General features: G+C 39.2%; 1 protein-coding gene across 2 annotated transcripts; it reads left to right on the forward strand.

Annotated features, from left to right (window-relative positions):
• Positions 1–5,416: 5,416 nt before the first annotated feature.
• LOC140268891 (spindlin-Z-like) lies at positions 5,417–10,143 on the forward strand. Of its 2 annotated transcripts, none has more exons than XM_072363885.1 (5): positions 5,417–5,515; positions 6,169–6,210; positions 7,465–7,724; positions 8,279–8,512; positions 8,967–10,143. In XM_072363885.1, exons 2-5 carry the CDS (start codon positions 6,191–6,193, stop codon positions 9,170–9,172), a joined length of 720 nt encoding a protein of 239 aa, XP_072219986.1. In that variant the 5' UTR covers positions 5,417–5,515; positions 6,169–6,190; the 3' UTR covers positions 9,173–10,143. The 2 variants fall into 2 exon arrangements, with proteins under 2 accessions (XP_072219986.1, XP_072219987.1); XM_072363886.1 differs by lacking the exon at positions 5,417–5,515 and adding an exon at positions 5,549–5,861.
• The last annotated feature ends 9,733 nt before the right edge of the window (positions 10,144–19,876 follow it).

Below are 19,876 nucleotides of genomic sequence, written 5' to 3' on the forward strand. Positions count from 1 at the left end.
ACAAACCTAAGCACAAAGATAAGGGCTTGGTTATCAGTTGAGCTGCCGTGGCATCAGCAAGCAACATCCGGAATCGATTGATGGACCAGCATCCTCTATTGTCTGTGTAACAGTGACAGTAAGAGCACAGAGGAGAGAGGGGAGGAGAGGAGTCAGATGTGATACAGTATGACTCAGGGCTATGAAGTCAGAGTGGGTTTATGAAGAGATTAAAGGATTGGCGAACAAGGCAGGGAAAATGTGGGCAGACAGACAGAGTCTCTAAGAGTTCTGAAACTTGCAGGAGAGACTAAAGGGTATAACACTTAACAGTTACTCATCAAAATATTATCTAATCAACTTAATATGCAATAGTACCTCGGTATAAAGTCTGGATCACAGCTACTGCAGTGGAACAAATGCACAGACATCTGTGTCCTCCGAGGTGACAGCCACACAGTCAATGAGGCTGTCCCGTCAGCAGATAATGTCAGCTTGCATCTTCAATACAGCTGCACAGCTACTGTTCATCAATAACACTGCAACTTGTCCAAGTCCTTGAGTATAACATCAAAACCCCTCTCAACTGATCGTCAATGTGAATTAAGATTATTTTTAAGATACATATTTCCCCACAAAGAATTGCAACATGATCAGCAATTAAGTATAGACATCTCAATGGTATTTTAGATCTTACTGTACGTCATATAAAGTTTTTTTCTGTGATAGCGATAACAAGTGATTTAGATGAGTAAAATTATATATATTAGTGCTGAATAATTTCTAATCTACAAATACAAACTGCCAGGTCGTTGATCTCAAAGCAGCTATAATCAGCAATAGCTCAAATAAATCCTTGTTTCTGAAAGGGTCCCATTCAAACCATTTTGTTACTTTGAGTGGCATCCCATTGGTTCCTGTGAAAAACCTTGAAGCTGTTTGGATATCTCTTGTCTTTGAGAAAGAGCTGCATGAATAAAGCTGATTGATTGAAATGGTCATATGGTCTGACTTGCTTGACTGTGGTCAAAAGATCTCGTGTCACCCCCCCCCCCCCACCCCCCCATCCCTCACCCCACCCCCAAGCCACACACACATGCACCCACTCACTCACACACACACACTCACACACACACACACTTTTGTATCCTGCTCTGGTAGTAGTGGTGTTAATTAGAGTTGTGCTTAAATGGAGGCAGATGTACTCCACCCCATTCTTAAGGTCAATTAGCTGTGACAGTAAAAGCCACACATTCCTAAGACCCAATTAATGGTAGGATTTACTTGTTATCACACCGAATGGATGTAATTACATCGAATCATTCGGTGTTATGGTTAACTGCTGGATGGCAGATGTTACCGTTTGGTCTTAGAGTGGAAAATTATAAATCGTATATAAATCTGAGGCACTTTATTGATCTGTTTATTCCCTTGAAAATACTTGTTAGATAAACACCTGCATTGTCAACTTGTTTCAGTCAAACATATATCAAATGCTTTCAGGAAATCCAAAACTGATGAGAAGGACCTCACCACAAGCTGAGAAAGACAAATCTTTACTCTATCCAGGATATGTATAGTGCTCAATAAATCTTGTTGGCTCACATTAGCTGTGGATGACAGCTCAGGGAGACCAAAAGTGTCAGCTTGACGATTCAGCACTTCGTCATTGCATGACCCAAGAGATTAAATCATATACATGAAATCAAAAGGTGATTTATTCTTTCATTAGAAACAGCAAATTTTGACTTTTGGGATACGATTTTGGCCAATGGCACCCATGATGCCTAAGAACACGAGTCAGAATATCTTCAGAAGTAAATGCAAAGGAACCACTGCAATAATGTTCTTACTAAATGGTGAAAAAGCTTTGTGAAAAACTAAATGGACTCCAGGCACCATTATTTCTCTCTTAAAAAGCACAGCTATAATAACTGTAACTCTGTAAAGGCAGAACATTATTGGCAGAACATTCCCTGTCTGCTGTTAGTTTCTGCCACTCCACTACTATATGTTCAAGTCTTTTAATGTTTGCATGGCAGATTTTCACTCTATGTAAAGGTTTTAAAATACATCTAGTTCAGAACTCATGTATGGCGAATTTTAAACAGTGTGGCTCAAACAGATTTTTTATACTGCATCACACTTTCAAGCCTAAATTTTGCCTTTGTGACCTTTGGATTTCGTCATTCCTTTGACTGTTAAAGACAACAAAGCAGATCTGTATCATGATAACGCCACCCACCTTATTTTACTGTTAGTAGCCTTCTCTTTTCCATTTGGGCTTCGTATTATCTGTGATAAACACAGTCATGCACCGCAATCCCATAGGACTCTATTTTGGTTTCCTCTGTCCAAAGGACACTATCCCAGAAGCACTGTGGCTTTTAGATGAAAGATTTTGCAAACATTAGTCCTGCCTTTTTGTGTCTTTCTTTCAATACTTCCTCCAAATTAAATCTATATCCTACTCACTGACTTTTCTTTGAGTTTCTTCTTAGCAGCACATCCTAGAAGCATTAGCAGTTATAAGTTACTTATAATATTACATTACATTGTATTACATGTATTACAATACATTTGCATTGCAAATAAATATAAAAACATTTCACATATACATTTTACATATACATTTCACATATGTGTAACCAAAAGTACCACAAACTGCATCATATGTGTGTAACAGCTTCCAAAATATGATTGAGGAAAAGCTTCCAAGTACATACGAACAAAAACAGATAAACAGTTGAAGACACATGAACATGCGTTGTTCTACATCTCTTGATCTTGCTGTTTCTTCTCCAAACTCATTGAAATCAAAGCCAAAACACTTATGATTGGTTGTCATCACGCTGTGTTCTGATTTGGTCTGGATGGTCGTGCTCCAACATGTTCATGCTTGCCATTTCATCCTCAGTGAGAGAACATGCTGTGATCCAGACAGGAGCAGAACTGGTAGGAAACCGTGATCAGCAGCATGACTCTTTTTTTTACCTCCAACACTCCGCCTCACACACACATAATGGAGTGAAATTCAGTTCAGCTGTAAATTAATTTGATGCAGCGTGACCTTACCATTCTTCAGTTTCTGGAGAGATAGTGCTAATAATAGAGATATCTAATCAATGAACGCACACAAACACACATACTAACAATGGGTTCATCTGATGACTCTGCCGTCCAATCTCTGTGTAATACTTGACTTATATCGGTGTGTAAGGGTTCATCTACGTGTCCCCTGTCCACTATGTAGACACTTTGATATAGTATGTAGAGGAGTGGAGGGGATGGAAGGACAGGAGCCTTCTTCTATTTTTGGAGTCGGTGTTCTCATGGTATCCCAGGAGAGAGGCCCGCTGTGGGCTCCCCTCTTCTGACAGGAGCACTACAGAGAAACCTGCCAGCAGCAGAGGATGTCAGTCAGGCTGATAAGTACACAGGGACATGCATTTTGGGGCTTTGCAGATGCAAAACACTTGTGTATCAACAAATTAAAAAAGCAGAGGCATACTGTAGCGACTAGATTGGCCAAGGTGCTATAAGCAGTCACACTCTGTACCTCGTTTTAAACTGAGTGACCTCCACTGGTGATCTGGATGCATTGTTGATCCACTTTGAAGAAGGGAAAAAAAAAGAAAAAATAATTAGGACCATTTCTCCAACATCCAGGCCTTTTCTGTTGCTGTGACAACCGCAAGGACAAGAGGAGGCAACCTTGGACAGCAGACAGCTTTGTGTCAATACTCAGCACCAACACTGACACACATCTTTCCAATTTTGCCTGTAGAGTACTGTTGAGTGTTCAACCACACAGTTGTAAACCAGAGAACTCATTTTATTTCTAGATTGTCTGTGACCTGAGAACACCACTGCTGCTAGAAAGTCTGTGGCCAAAAATCAAAAGATCTAGGTTAAGAGCTAAATGCCACAGGGTAGTTTGAATGCTAAAAGGCTGGTGACTGAGGATAAGTCCAGGAGTTTATTTGAGTGTAAGTGGATCAAGAATAGATTAAACAGTTTGTGAAATACGTGAATCAATTTTTAAGGCAGACATTCATTCAATAAACATCCAAAAATGTCGAACTGCCAGCAGTATTTTTTTGGGGAGTGGAATATTTGATTTAATTTCAAAGCTCCAATTAATAATGCAGGTTACGAATATTATAATTGAAATTTTTCTAAAATTGCTAGAAAATATACACATGATGATTTAAAGCATCAACACATTAACTGGCATTCCTATCTTAGTATCTCAATTAAAAAATAAATAGGTTTAAAAAAAAAAAAACCACATCAATAACGTGCCAAAGCAAATACAATACTAACATTTGCTTTTATAAATTGAGCCACAACCCGTTATGTACATCACATTTGATTGATTTGGGATGAAAACCAACAGCAGAAGAAAGTTTGTGCTCTGTTTTTGATCCACTTCAACGTGACAGATGTGCCACAGACATACAGGTCGTCTGGCACAAGATGAAACCAAAAGCTTTCAGACAGAAACCAGGGGTATTCAATCAGTTACTCTCCACACTTCTCATCACTGTCTGTTGGTAGAGCAAATGGTAAAGATTTTGTGTTTAGTGTGACATCTTGTGGTTAATTCAAGCATTTCAGTAACCAAAAAAAGAACAATCATCCTTACATATTTAACAGAGGCAAATAGTCAGAACAGAGGAAACATGAATAACAAAGCTTTATTAAATTAATGAAGTTTTAGAGCATTGTTGCATCAATAAATGTCCGTTTCACAAACCTAATACCAATTGATTAATCAATGCATATCTGATGCTCGTGGCTCTCTCTCCCGTGCTCTCTTCCTTTTTTGTGATAGCAAGAATCTGTTTTATAAAAAATTGGTCAACTCTTATTTGATATTAGGTCTAGTCCATCCAGCCCCGAGAAAAGATAGATACATTCAAGTTCTATCATACATTTCACTTACATGTAGGTCAGACTGCAAGCTTCCATCAAACACAAATAATCTCAAATCTAAATAAAATAAACGTATATCAACTCCAAAAAAATTGACATTTTACAAAAAACTATGGAAACAAATGTCTATTAAAAAAGAAAGGCTATTAAAGGCTTTTCAAAGGCAGATAATGCTCTAAAAATCAAGCTTTCAAAATGTAACTTTCTCTGGGATTTCTTCAGTAATGCTTGGTTGGTGGTCAGAAGATGTGCTGAAACCTCAAGGAAGATGTAATTTAGGTAAATGATAAGAAACCTTATAGAAGAACAACGTCCCATTATTCTATAAATTTGAATATAAACTAAATGGCAAGAATAAAGAATGTTTTACCCTACAAACCGCTTGAGCTTGAAACCAAGTACTGTGTTGCTCAGGAGTTATCGCCAAAGCGTTTGAGCTAAATCATTAATAGACAAACGTAATTAAGTCCCAGAAGGCTTTGCGAGCTGCCAGCGCCTCGTGGTAGTTGTAGTTCTACAACCAGGTTCGCTTCCGTGTAGCCTGCGTTAGGTGGAGGAATCTACTCTGTGAAGACAAACACGTGAAATTATTGATCAGGTAGGGCAAACAGCTTTTGTTGCTGATTATTGGCTATTGAACTTGTTGAGCACATGATTGATATTAATTAATTTGTTTTGTCCATTATTTTTTTTCCCTGTTATTCTAACAGCTGCAGATAGGGTGAGAAAAAAAAATCAGCGCTTACATGGCGATGCATTTCCTTTTGTTCGACTAGCTTATGTGTAGAAATGCAGAAGCCAGTTCCTCTGAAATGTTTCTCATTTTACTGTAAACAGGGACTGGGGGGTGGTTTCTAAACGTAAGACACCTACTTTGTTCATTTTTTGGCTTTACATTTTTTTTCGACGACAGTGGACACGCCGGTGTTTTTCAGCTTTCTTCGGTGAAGTTACACATTTATTAGCCATATAGTTAGCTGTATAAATATGTAACCTGTAGTCGTGCTAGCACTGAGCTAACTTAGTTAGCACTGTCGCTTATCAGAACGAGCTTGTTGTTTACATCCGGTTAAACGAGTTTGTTGGCTAGTTTGCATAGCTTTGGTTAATTTTACTGAGGGCAGCAGATGTGCTGGGTAACATGCTGTACTTTGGTGAATTTACTTCATTTCTCTGATTTTAAGTGGTCTTGTTAGTGACACTGTCATATTTCCTTTGTATGCACTAACCGATCTGTCTCGTGTCTTGCAGGGTTGTGGGAATTTATGGAAACATGTCAAAGAAACGCGGCAGGTAGGCCTAAAATAACTTAATTAAACTCATTTTCTCCTCAGCTTAGGTTCTGACTTGTACAAAGCAATGTTTCAGATTTTGCTAAAAGAGGTAAAAATAAAAAAAAATTAAAAAATGGCATTTCTAGTATTCATCATTAGCCTAACTAAACTGTATGAAATGTATTTAAAATGGATTACACTGTATTGTTTCGGTGGTTTTTTTTTTTTTTTTAAAGGAAAAATTTAAAACGCTGCTATGTTTCTAAATAAGTTCATTATTTCACTTTATGCTTTAGCGATTGATCTACTCACCACAGAAATTAATTTAAAACCGACAGCACTCGCACTGTGATATCCTCTTGTCTCAGCGGCAAAGGAATAGTCATGAACCTTAAAAGAAAAGCAAACCTTTTGGCAAACAACATCACCGAGGCAGGGGACTGAAGCCAGAAAACACATATTATTCTGTGGACTAAATGGTGAATTGTCAAACAAAGTCAAGCACACAGACTTGGAGTGTGTCTCTGCTTCAGTGAGTGGGGTAGTGCAGAAAGTCTCAGCAATGGGCGATGTAAGAAAGAAATGATCTGGCCTTCCTCACATCTTTAACTGATTCCCACAAAGTGCTCCTAAAGCTCATGTAAATGTCAAGACCAGATGGAATTTGCACGTTAAAGTACAGTTTTTTTTATATATATATATATATATATATGAATATAGTACTTAGGTGTGTTTTAGTTTGCTGAAGTCGTACTTAAGATAAATATTGAAAGTCTGGCTTGTAAATTAGACCCTGATACTCCGCCGCTCATCTTGACATATTGGTCTTTTTTATGGATGCTGTTATTCTACTTTACTGCTAAATTAAACAAAGCTTTGCAGTAATTGTTTGCCACCCTCATCCTTTATGGACATCATATTTCTGAGGTTCCCCACCACTTTTTTGATAGTAATAACACATTTAGAGGCATTTAAGCAAGACATCATTTGTGAGGAAGGAAATCAAATGAAAGAAATGTGATACATAATAGACTTTGAAGTGCACATATCCCCTGGGTGTTCCTCACTCGGTTGTTGGTGGTTTTACGGTCTCATGTGTTTATGTGACATTTTAGTAGTCCTCGCTGTGCGGTGGAAATAGTAGAAGCTCTGCACCTCAGAGGATTCATCAAAGTATAGGAGCTGTGGATGGCGTAAAGGTTTGCTTTAATAAAGTTCATCCTGCTCCTACAGATGTTCTAATACAATACATTTCCTCCGACTGTTACTGCAGGAAGCGTAGCAGTGGAGAGCTGAGTGACAGCTCAGCGTCAACCCTGAGCCCAGACCCTGACAACCTCTTGGGCCGCAGGATTCAACACACCTGGAGGGAGAAGGGTAACGTAACCAAGTGGAAAGGCACCGTTCTGGAGCGCCTTATTGTGAACAGCTCCCTCTACATGGTCAAATATGACGGCTTCGATTGCGTCTACGGCATCGAGCTCTTCAAAGATAACCGGGTGTCCAACCTGCAGATTTTGTCAGAGAAAGTCTGTGAGTGTGACCAGATAAGCCTCTGATCATGGAACTTTTTAAGCCATCTGGATGTGCATGTTGTAAACAGTGAAGTGTTGAAGTGTTTACTCTAACTTTGGACAGATGTTATCATGTCCACATTGCGTTTCCTTGCACTTCAGGGTGACATCAAGCAACCTTTGACTCTGTTTTCATTGGCTTTCCCCATGAGTTGGCGTTCTACTTTTATTTTTCTGATTTGAACAAACACACCTGTGTTGTTCCTGACGGACCTAAGAAGCAAACTGCTGGGTTTTTTTTTGCCAGAAGAGCAAACCGCATGCCTGGTAATCAAATGCTAAATGACACTAAGTCCTGGGAAGCATAATAGAATATCGACAAAGATCATTTCCGAAGGCCTTTAGTGAGAAATTAATAAAATACATTTCTGATTTCGTAAAAAATTAAAGATGTTTTTTTTTTTCGTGTCTAGCTGACTTACAGATTACATTGGCTGAAATAGATTTATAATTTCTTATAAGTAATTCTGCGGATATCATTCTGGCTCATCAAGTGTCTTCTCTCTCCTGCAGTAAACAATAAGATCAAGGTGCCCCCTGGGGCTGAAGAGCTGGTGGGTCGCGCGGTGGAGCATCTGTTTGAGAAGGAGGACGGGGAGAAAAACGAGTGGCGAGGCATGGTGCTGTCCCGAGCCCCCATCATGACCCACTGGTATTACATCACCTACGAGAAGGACCCGGTGCTGTATATGTACCAGCTGTGGGACGACTACAAGGACGGAGACCTACGTGTCCTGCCTGAGTCAGGTACAGTAATGAGAACTTTAGTGTCAATGAGCACAAAACCACCAATGTTTTATATTTCAGATGCTCCCAGAGAAGTGGGAGGAAGAGAACAGGACAAATTTACATAGTCGGCATTGCAAAACACTCTAGTGCTTTGCTCCTTTTCACTTGAACATTTTGTCCAGAACTTCTGCTTGGATGAGCAGTCAGAGAGTATATTCTAATGTGGCGGCGCACGTGTCCTTTAACGAACAGACTATGCTGTCTCCAAGGAACTGGAGAAGGGCAAGGCACAGCACATGTATGAAGCAGGGCAAGCATGTTTTGGGGGTGGTTAAGGTTCACCTCCGGAACTGCTCACAATTTACCTTAAATATGAAATATGTTGCAAATATTAAGCTAAAGCCTCTCATAAACTCTTGTTCTTCGGTCATACCGATCTTATGTTGTTATATGGTTTCTGTTGATCATCCAGAGAACAAACATCTGCTGCCAGCAGACAGGAAGCCGGGTGAGGAGCCAGAAAGTCTTGTGGGCAAACAGGTCGAGTACGTCACAGATAACGGCCTGAAGAGGACGGGCTTAGTCATCTACCAGGTCCCTGCAAAGCCCACCGTATACTACATAAAATATGACGATGACGTCCACATCCATGTCTATGATCTGGTGAAGACCACCTAGTACTGACTGTCCGCTTTAAACTTCAGCTGATGGCTCATATTTGCTCCAACCAGTCGTTACCTGTTAAAGTGTTCAAGATTTCCTCCAGTGGGAGAAAATGTGCCCCCCCATCAAGAGCCCACGGCTTTTATTTCTGATTGCTTCAGTTTATTTTGTTTTATTTCCCTCAAGGGCCTCCGTCACTCTCGCATTATAAGTTTTTGGATTTTACTCACTATATGACTTTTAAGTCCCATTTATTTCATATAAAGCAGGGCCCGGCAGACGAGATGGAGCTAGTTTGCTTTGGTCAAGTCGCAGATGGACAGTGCAACTCTCAAACTCCAAACTTCACTCTTATTTAAAACAGCCCATCAAAATCAAGAGAATTCCCTTTTGTTTTTTTTTTGTTTTTTTTTTTGCTTTTACATCTACATTTTACTCCGATTTCATTTCATTTATTTATTTCATCAGGAGTAGCAAAAACAGAGCTTGTCTGCGGTGCTTTATTTCTCTCTGGAAAGGCCTCGGTTAGTTGAATATAGAAGTGATATTCATTTGACTTCTGTGCTGATTTTCCCATCACAGTGCATTCAGTTTCCGTTGAAGTGTAAAAGGCATTTATGAGACCGCGTCTCACATTGTGGATAAAAAAAAAACAACAAACAAACAGAGAATAACCTTAAATATCATGTATCATTTCTCTGTTCTGTTCCATGTAAGCTGTACGTTTTCTACATTATGATAATGTTTCAGAAATACTGGTGTTCACGTCAAGTTGTTTCAAACTGTGTTTGTGCTACGCACTATTTATGTAGTTGAAATCGGCTAACGACATTGTTTAGTATTTTGGACTGATGTCTTTATTATTTGCCCCCCAACAACAACAACAACAAAAAAAAAGAAATATTGTTCATTGTGACCCTAAATATGTTTTGTTCTGTAAATATAATGAGACATTTTTATGAACATAAAACAAAGCTGCTTGAAAAGTGTTTTCTCGTCTTTGTGCGGCAGTGGATGTCTTGTTTCATGTATGTGGGTTCTGTTATGATGGCGAATGCGTTCTGATAAAACGCATTGATCAATGAAAATAGTCAAAATTGACAAGTAGAACAAAGCATAACGTGGGAATGTCAACGTGTTCACAGCTGATGCAAATTTGACATGCCTCCCTTTCCACAGTTCGATGCGACGACTCTCTTTGACTTGTGGAATTCACCGTATACTAAAAGACACTGAATGGCCTCAGATACTATATGCGTTTAATCAGGAATGCTGCTTCAGTTCAGAGCCGTTTATTGAAAAACACCCTTTTCATTTTTACCTTCTGCCATTGTTAAATCATTTCTACTCCTTTGGAAGGCATCAATTGCAGGAATAATTTTCAGTTTCATATAAAATACAGAAAAGAAAACTTTATTATTCTTTTAAATAACTTTCTTCTTATTATTAGTTAAAATAACTTTTATGATTGTGAGGAAATGTCTCACAGAGCTACAATTTTCAACACTTACGTGTGCTTGACTCTTATCAAACGCTCTGAACACAGGAGGTCAGACTCTGCAGGGGTGGAAAGTGCAACAATGTCCAACCGCTGACAAACAACCTGCGTAAGTAAATGTGAAGACTGGTTGTTTAAAGAAAAGGGGGGTATGTGCGTTGCAGGAAAAATATTTTATATCTACAGGTGTATCTACTCGTGCACGGTTAAGATGATCTATGGTTTGACTTTAGGAATCTGCCTGAATTGATTTACATGCATGCTTTAATGTTTTTACAAAAAGACGCTTGCTGCACCTTGGTGTTTTTCTTAGTTGTTTCTGGCTTCTTCTTCTTCTTCTTCTTCTTCTTCTTCTGTGTATTCAAGGAGAGTTGTGGATTATGAACGGAGCACCGAGGCTAGTTCTAGTCAAGTTGAGTGTATACATCTAGAAATAATTTGATTTCAGTCATTCTTCTACATTCTCTGTAGTTGTCAGAATTAGTTCTTGCTGCAGCATTATCATGACGTACACAACAAATCAGTTAGGATACATATCGTACTACATCATGTCATTATATACACTTTAGAAATAAAATGGCATGGTATATATCATAGATTTAGATCATCAATACACAATGAATATTCTTACTTTAGGCACTGTAAGCATATACTGATGTTGATGCTTTTTGAAAGCAGAAACTTGACTTTTTACACTGTAGCGCTGTAACTTTTATTGAAGTTAATCTATTTAATGTCTACCATTAGTGTTGCAGGCATTCTGTCCTATATCTCAGTGTATGATTGAGATTATTTATCATGGCACTTGATAGAATGAATTACAGCTCATGCTGCCATCTCAAGGGGAGCATTCTATTTCTTGTTGAAATCCAACCACCCCACCAGAATTCACCCAAACCCAAAACAGAAAACCCCTGTACTAATTCTGAGTGAAACCTGAGTCACGTGGATTTGTTTTCTTGAAATGAAGAATGTCTGCACCAAACTGTGACAATCTGAAACCTGAATCATCATATTTCACAGGTTAAGTGATAATTGTGAGCCGCAGGTGTAGCTGTTGAGGAAACGTAGCTGAGGCAGTTTCCGTGCTGGTTCAAAGCCAGTGTTTGACTTTGCAATTTGACGCTCAACGAACAATCTCTACCAAAAAATATGGTGCTGGAGTAACACAAACTCAGTGTCAGTGGACCAGCTTTACATTCCTCATAGTTTGTTTAAGAAAATCAGAGCCAGAGAAGTGTCTAGTTTTCCGAATCAAAGCGAGAACACTTAAAAACTGCAGTTTCAAAACTGAGAATCATTAATCGGGCAGAAATGAATACCTGTCCAAAATATTTGACTCAGTAGGTTGTATTTTATCAGCAGGGGCAAAGTACAACCAAAATAGGCCGTAAAACAATAAAAGAATAGCTTACCTAAACACAATATTGTGTCTTACTTTTTCATTTTTCCCTAGTGCTGTAGCTTTACATTTCTTAGGCTTATTTTTCATCAATCACCTGGACAGCTTCTGCTTCTACAGACCAATGAAATCAACTCAACCAGTTCCTAACTTTGGATTAGTGAAAGCTTCTATTCATCTTACAGCTGTAGACCCTGTACAAACTAAATTCTTATTACTCTGTGAATGTCTGTTGTAAACCACAAAGTGGATTGTCCCAGTGGCAGCAGCTCTTCATCTTCCCGTTTGTTTCAGGTGTATTTGATAAATGGAAATGATAATAAGACAACATGAATAGTCATGACCCCTTGCCATTTGTGAATAAAATTCATATAATGTTTATCAGCCCAAAAACAATATTAGAGACGACCCTGCTCGGATATTTATTATCTAATCCTGTGCACAATCAGCCATTAAATGAAACTCCTGTTTGATGTCAGTGTTGTTCTGTGACTGTTGATCAAATGTCAGCTTTAATGTCGACATGTTATCGCCTGATTCCTGATCTTTCTGATCACACATGTAGCCACATGCTGACTACTGACTGTCTCTCCCACCCCCGGAGCCTCTCCAAGGTGCCAGGGATGAGGTGACGGGTGCCAGTACAGACATCAGGGAACAGTTGGCATACCATCACACCAGGCTGGGCGCCCAGATAGTAATAACAACGAGAAGATAGTGCATGCAATATACAAGGTCTACACTCTTGAGAGTGTGTCTGATGAAATTTTATCACCTGTTGTGCGCTTTCTTTTACACATTCATCTCTATTTTCCATCATTGCCTCCCTTCACGAAACCATCTGCCTGAGCGTTTGGCAACAGCTTTTATTGTTCAGACGACATAATTGCACACTAAAGTATCATTGACCGTGGCTCTTCTCTCTTAAAATGAAAGCTAAGCAGGATAAAGAGAGAACCATATGTAGCTAGTGTGACTTTGTTTTTGCCATGTGGATGGCAAATGTTTTGGGAGATCCATGAGGCTCCACGCTAACAGAGTCTTGATAAGAGTCTTTGAGTGTAAAAGAGCCTTCAGACTCCTTCCAGCTTTTCTTAAGAGGTACAGTCTTATAGTGTCCTATGAGCAATCAAAAAAATACTTTATAGTATACAGATTTGTTACCCATAAGCAGTAGCTTTAATGCTCTGTATCAGGTTAAAAACCAACGGTGAATCAGTACTATTTTAGTTTGACTCATAGGTACTCAATGAGGGTGCAAGAGCTAGAATTCTTAATGCAAATTCTTCCACAATTTCTATCCATTCACTGAAAATACAGTAATGGAAACAAAGTATACCTTCTTTCAAATCTAAGATTTCATGTATGAGGACATACCTGCATGAAAATGACATAAAAGGAACATTAAAAAGTCATCTTGTCTTTACAAGTTCTGAAAGTTAGATCTCCGATGAACAACAACACCTGAGCTATTACACTGTATCATTTTTTAAAATACAAAAACCAAGCCAAAAACTGAAAGCAGAAGTCGCTGTCAGGTGCTGCCAATCAAATGTACTTGATTAACTGATCATCAGCAGGTGTGAGTCTTTCTATAAAAGCAGAAGTTGTGTCAGCTTGCTGGTCTGGAGCATTCAGGGATGTGTTAACACAATGTGAAGGAGGAAAGACATCAGCAATGATCTTAGAGAAGCAATTGCTGCTGCCCATTAGTCTGGGAAGGGTTATAAAGCTATTTTCAAACATCTTGGAGTCAAGTAAGAAAGATTGTTCGTAAGATGAAAACATTCAAAACAGCTTAAAAATCTTTCCAGGACTGAATGGCCCAGCAAGTTCACCCTGAGGTCAGACCATAGAATGCTCAGAGAAACTGCAAAAAAAAAAACAAGAGCCACATCTAAGACTCAACAGGCCTCAGCTGACAAGAAAGTTCATGATAGTACAATAAGAATACGACTGAAAAAGTTAGGCTTGTTTGGAAGGGTTGCAGGAGAAACCAATTTCTCCTTATAAAGAACATGGCAGCACAGCTTAAGTTGGTAAAGTTACATCTGAAAAAAACACTTGACCTCTGGAGGAACGTCCCAAACACAGTTTGAAACAGCTTGACTTGAACACCAGTATTTCTGAAACATTATCATAATGTAGAAAAGTGGAGATGTTAGGTCATAATGCACAGGGGTGAAGATCATAGAGTTGACCATGAACTCCTCTGTGTTTCGCAGTATCCTAGAGCAGCAGGACAATGATCCCAAAGACAGCAGCAAATCTACAACAGAAAGGCTGAAAAAGAAAAGAATCAAGGTGTTGCAATGGTCTAGTCAAAGTTTAGACCTTAACCTGGCTGAAATGATGTGGTGTAATCTTAATAGAGCTGTGCACAAACAAACAAAAACCTCAGTGAACTGAAGCAGTAATGTGAGAAACTGATCACGTCATACACAGAATATTTCCTTTGAGTTGTTACTGCTACAGTTTTACAAGCTATGAAATCATGGGGTGTACTTAGTGTTTACAAACCACATCTGCATGTTGTCTTATTTTCTGTTAAATGAATAATGGCATTATGTAATATGTCATATGTTTGTTTGTTCATCTGAGCTTGTATTTAGCTCATTTTAAGACCTGGTATAGACCATGTTACCTTTTCTTCTTATTATATCCTGATATGTGAAACCTTAAGGTGACAGAGAGTGTAATTTCTCCTTGACATGGCTGTATATGAAAGGTGCTCATGAGAGAATTCTCCTCTTCTTTTCCATGTTATCGGTATTACAGGACCTTCCTCAAAAACCTTGAAACTTTGTCTGCATTCTTATTGGCCAATAAACAAATGCACTTGACTCTTTTGTGTTGCTTAGCAACACAACCCATTCCTTGTTTTTTTCTATATATGAAAAACCAGGACGCTGCCAATCTTGAGACTTACATGGTGCAGTGTGAAGGAGATGCAGCCACGATGCATTTCTAATTAAAAACCCTGCAAGCGTTAATGCTTACAAAGGGCAGAATGACTTGCCAGTGGTCAACATTACCAAGAGGCTTACTTTTGCTCTCAGTGGACGTGGAGATTAACGCATTCATCATTCAAGAATGTTGGTTTCATTTAATATTTGGATTTTAGTAAAAAATAAACCCGACTTAGTAGTGATTAGTCCAAATAATTGATCTTCTGTCATTTGTTTGGGCTTGGTGCCATGTTTGTCATGCATAACAAAGATGTGGATACAGTTAGGTAAATCATGCAGGTATCCTGGTAACAAGAACAAAGGTATGTATGTGCAGTATGTTTTCAAATAAATTTCTGCACCATCAAGCCTTGGTATATATTGGGATTTCTCACATTGAGATGTAGTTGTGCTCCCCTTCCACCGCTTTTTTTTTTTATCAACTGTGGCAGCATTATTTTACATTATGTATTTTAATGATGTCCCCTACTATATTTTCCTCTTTTTAATGATTACATTTTGTCACAATGACGAATAAGTCAAAAGAACACAGACAACCACGTGTGCAGCGTTGCAGTTTAGCAGCGTAGTAGCGAGCAGGAATTGTGTCTCCCTGGGGTGTCAGCCAGCTTCTCAGTCTTCTTGGTGACAGTAGATCATTTATATTTGCTCTGTTGTGTTTATTGATAGTAAGCAAAGCTTAGAAAAGGCCCAACTCTGCATCCACCTGAAATACATACCATATACTGCTTGTGTAATGCATTACATGGTAAAAAAAAAATTAAAAAAATTACAAAAAGAGATGGACTTTTTCATCCCAAAACCATTTCTGATTCTAAATGGAGAATTCTGTTGACTATAAAACACTATTAATCAATAAGGTTGACCTCTTCAGACCTCTTTTAATACTTTAAATATGATTGACTGTACTGTTGGCTTGCTCATGGTCTCTCCAGGTGGTTGCTTGCCAAATTGTGGGTAAAGTGACTACTTGCAACTCTAATAGAGACTGTAGAGGCAAGTGACTGAGACTGTGTATTAAGCTAACAATGGGATTAAGACCCTCCTTACCTACTGAAGATTTTTAGTTTGTTTAATAAAGCTTTAGGGTAAAACTTTTTGGAAATGAAGCATACCATAGATGTCTAAATGCAAAGCAGGATTTTGAAATGATTTTATTTTTTTTTGGGATCTCCTCTAACCCTGTTGTGATGATGCTGCTGATTTGGGTAACATGTGGAAATACACATAAAAGGTTTATCTTTGATTTTATTGTACAATAAATAACAGCATTCTCTCCAATACAGATTGATTAATAACTAATACAAATGTTGAGGAACAATATGCAATATATATGTATACCTACATAGAAAACAACAGTAGTCTCTCTGGGTCTGTTTTGTACAAGGCACTTTATGACATAATCACAGTATTTCCCTGAGCAGCTTTCATGGCATGATTCAGTACCATGCCTAAATTATGCTTTTGATTGCAATTTTGCCAGTAATTAACATTACTGAACACTCATTCACACAGGGACTAAATCAGAACATTTTAAGTGGCTTTTTAAAGGGCAGGTTTCATATTGTTGCCTCTGAATAAACAGGAAACGTGGTCATTAACGGCAACATCGTTGAGCCGTGCAGCCTAAAGCTGGTGCATACTGCAGGGCACTGCTTGTGCTGAGAGGTAGACTGGGACTTGTTGTTCTTTGATCAGCGTCACAACAAAATCACTAGTCTTCCACTCAGCACAACCAACACTTTCCCTTCATCTCCGGTCGCGTCCACATCCTCTGCTTCAATCTGCCGTAAAAGAAAAGGAAACAGAATTGTAACACTTCAGTCTGAATCTTCCCTACTATGTACCGGAGCACAACACGGTGTATTGATTCTGCAGCGGTGCCAATGTGAACTTCAGAATTAGAGATGACTATTGCAGAGCAGGAGCTGATAGGTTGTGAACTCTTGTCAGAGATGGAAACTGTACATGCCATCCCCATCTCTCTGTTTCCCTCAACCCATTTTCTCTCTGAAGCCTGTTGACATTCCATCCTTCCTTTGTTGTTGTAATGCCAACCTTTCAGCTCCTCTCAAAAGAGGGAGACAGGAGGGGTGGTGGGCTGGTGATGGGGGGAACACAGAGAGACACAGAGGATCACAGCACAACACTTACAATATACCCTGTTTGACATATGCAGCGAACAGAAACCCTAAACGGGGTATAGCTGAAAATCATGTGGAAATTGAAAAGTAAACCAACAGCTCATCAAGTGATTTGGTGTTTTCCATCTGCTAAGTCACATTTGAACTGGAACAGAGGGAGGAAGAGAGAAGAGACATACAGATTGTCCTGCATCCCCAGTATGTGTTTGAGCTGGTAGCTATGCAACAAGACTGGGAGTCGGTGGAAGAGGGGGGATGGGAAGAGGGGAACAGTTTAGTGAGGGGAAGGAAAAGAGGAAAAGGGGGGCGAGGGGGGTCCTTGAGTGCAAACTAGAGAAAAGACTTTATTTATACCAAGAGGAGACCCTGGAAGAGATGATCAATAATTGTTCACTAAACACCGTGTCGATTTAAAGCAAATTAGGCTACTTCCCTCTGGTCTCTGACATTCAAAGGATCTTCCACTCAATAATCCTCCATGTAGTGTCCAAACCGAAGCTGAATTGAATTATGAACATAAAGCTATGCTTATAGCCAATAGATGTGTGAATAGGATCAATTATACTCTACAAATCAACCTGTTGTTTCTTCCATCTCGCAGCTAAACGGAAATGATTAGCCCTCGACGTGGGAGCTGTCCAGTGTCTCGGTGCTGAATGACGCCCTACTCTCTCTCTCTCTTTTTTTTTTTTATTACGTCCATCTCCTTCTCAGCATCTCGCCTCGATTCCGGCCCGGAAAAAAGAAAAAACATGCCACCTGTTGCTGCATCAAAGTTTTCTCTCAGGAGGTTATAAAGCCAAAAGACCTCTCAGATCGGGCACGTAAACTGCCGCGATCCCGGTTTAGAAGTATAGTGAGGTCAGTTAGTTTTTTTTTCCCCCGAAATCACAGCTACATGACGACATGTTAAACATTTTCCTTCAGGCGAGGCAGGAAGAGGAGGAAAGGGATGTTATTTAATTTCCCTTGGACGCATTCGGGATTATATGATGACGGATTTTTGCTTCATAACATTTGTTATTACATCCTAAAACACAAAGAAAATGAGGGGTAAAGAAGAGGCAGCCCTTTTGAAGTAAAACAGTATAAACATCCTACAAATAAGCAACCCCATGCCCGACATCCGTTTAAGGAATGATCCAGGATAAAGGCTAAAAGTGATGCACTCACCGTTTATCGATGGACACAACAGGTGATGCGGACACAACCTTATTGTGCTGGCTCTGGGTGAGTAGCCGAGGGTTCACCTCTTTCACTGTTGGCTTTATTCGATAGAAATCAGCCTCAGTCTGAGCCTGTGCGCCCTCCCATCAGAGCTCCACGTAATGGTTATCGTGATGTTACTGGGTAGGCTGGAGGAAGATGGATCTGTGTGTTTATATATGTCTGCTGCCCGGGGGAGACAAGGAGGAGGTGGGACAATGTGGCGTGACGACGGCGAGAGGGGACCAATTGACGTGGATTTATTTATTTGATTTTTCAGACCTTGTTAAGGGTGCGGCCCGAACCAGGAGCCAAATTGCATTATATGAAGGTTAAAGAAGCATATGAATAAAACATATGCGGGGTGAGGATATACTGTATGCTATTGCCTCACTATTCTTATTTCGGGAAAGACCCTCTTTACTGTAGTGCCAAGATAATGTCGCCAAAATTTGTGATTTTATTTCAGGGTGTATTTTAAGCTGATGAAAAAAACACTAATGAAAAAAAGAAGAGAAACGGGGGAAAAAAAAGCTGAATTTAAATCATGCCCTGCAGAAGTGTATAGAATATCATCTGAGCGCCTGTGCCTGGCTTTGTTGAAGACCACAGACGTAATTTAATTAAAACTAAACTGTTACATTAAGATTAGACATTAAATTGATTTTCAGTGGAAAGAAGAGTGCATACCTAGACGCTGAGGATGCTACATGGCTGCAATGGCAACATTATGTGCTTAGGAGAACAACGGGGCTAAATACATTTTTAATTGACAACATAGCAGATAAAGGATTTCCTTTGGCTGGCATAAAACAAAAGAAGGGACTACTCTGACATATGGAACAAATGATTTAATAACAAAAAAATGTTTTTAAAAACCTGCAATGGCTCCAATCAGCCAAATAACCTTTATGCATAAAGGAACACAGCACACAGCAAATTCCCTCAAAGAACAGAGGCAGTTGAGGGTGGGTGAGAGGTGTCTTGAGTCTTGTGTCCATTTCTGAGAGTAAAAACGTGTGTTCCCCAACCTAAAGTCATCCATCAGCTGAAGAACAAGAGAGTCTAAAATCTAGATCAGCAACATTTAGTGTATAGACAGTACATCAGAATACACCAACAACCAACCTTAAGGTACCATTTTTGTAATTTTAGAACAGTGGCTTCAGTCGTTTTTGCATTACATCTATTTTAAAATGGCTTTATAGTCTAATTATATTCTCGGTGTTTTTAAAAAAAATCTTCTTAGCAGTTTATTGGCAAGTTCATTGAAGCACGACAAATGTGATACGCTTGAGTCTGGATTTTGCATTGTTAGGCTTGGTGCCAGCATTGTTTTTTGTTGTCACACAAGCGTTGTCAACAGTCAACAGAGGTGTAATTGGGCCTATTTCTCTGCACAACTCTACCTGCTACTCACTCGCTGAACTGGACCAAAGGGAAAACTCAAAAAGCCATTACAAGGAATGAAAGAGAATATGTTATGCATTTTAGTGTTTT

This window comes from Leuresthes tenuis, unplaced genomic scaffold (assembly GCF_036924035.1).
Source record: "Leuresthes tenuis unplaced genomic scaffold, fLeuTen1.0.hap1 SCAF_14, whole genome shotgun sequence".
NCBI classification, from domain to species: Eukaryota; Metazoa; Chordata; class Actinopteri; order Atheriniformes; family Atherinopsidae; genus Leuresthes; species Leuresthes tenuis.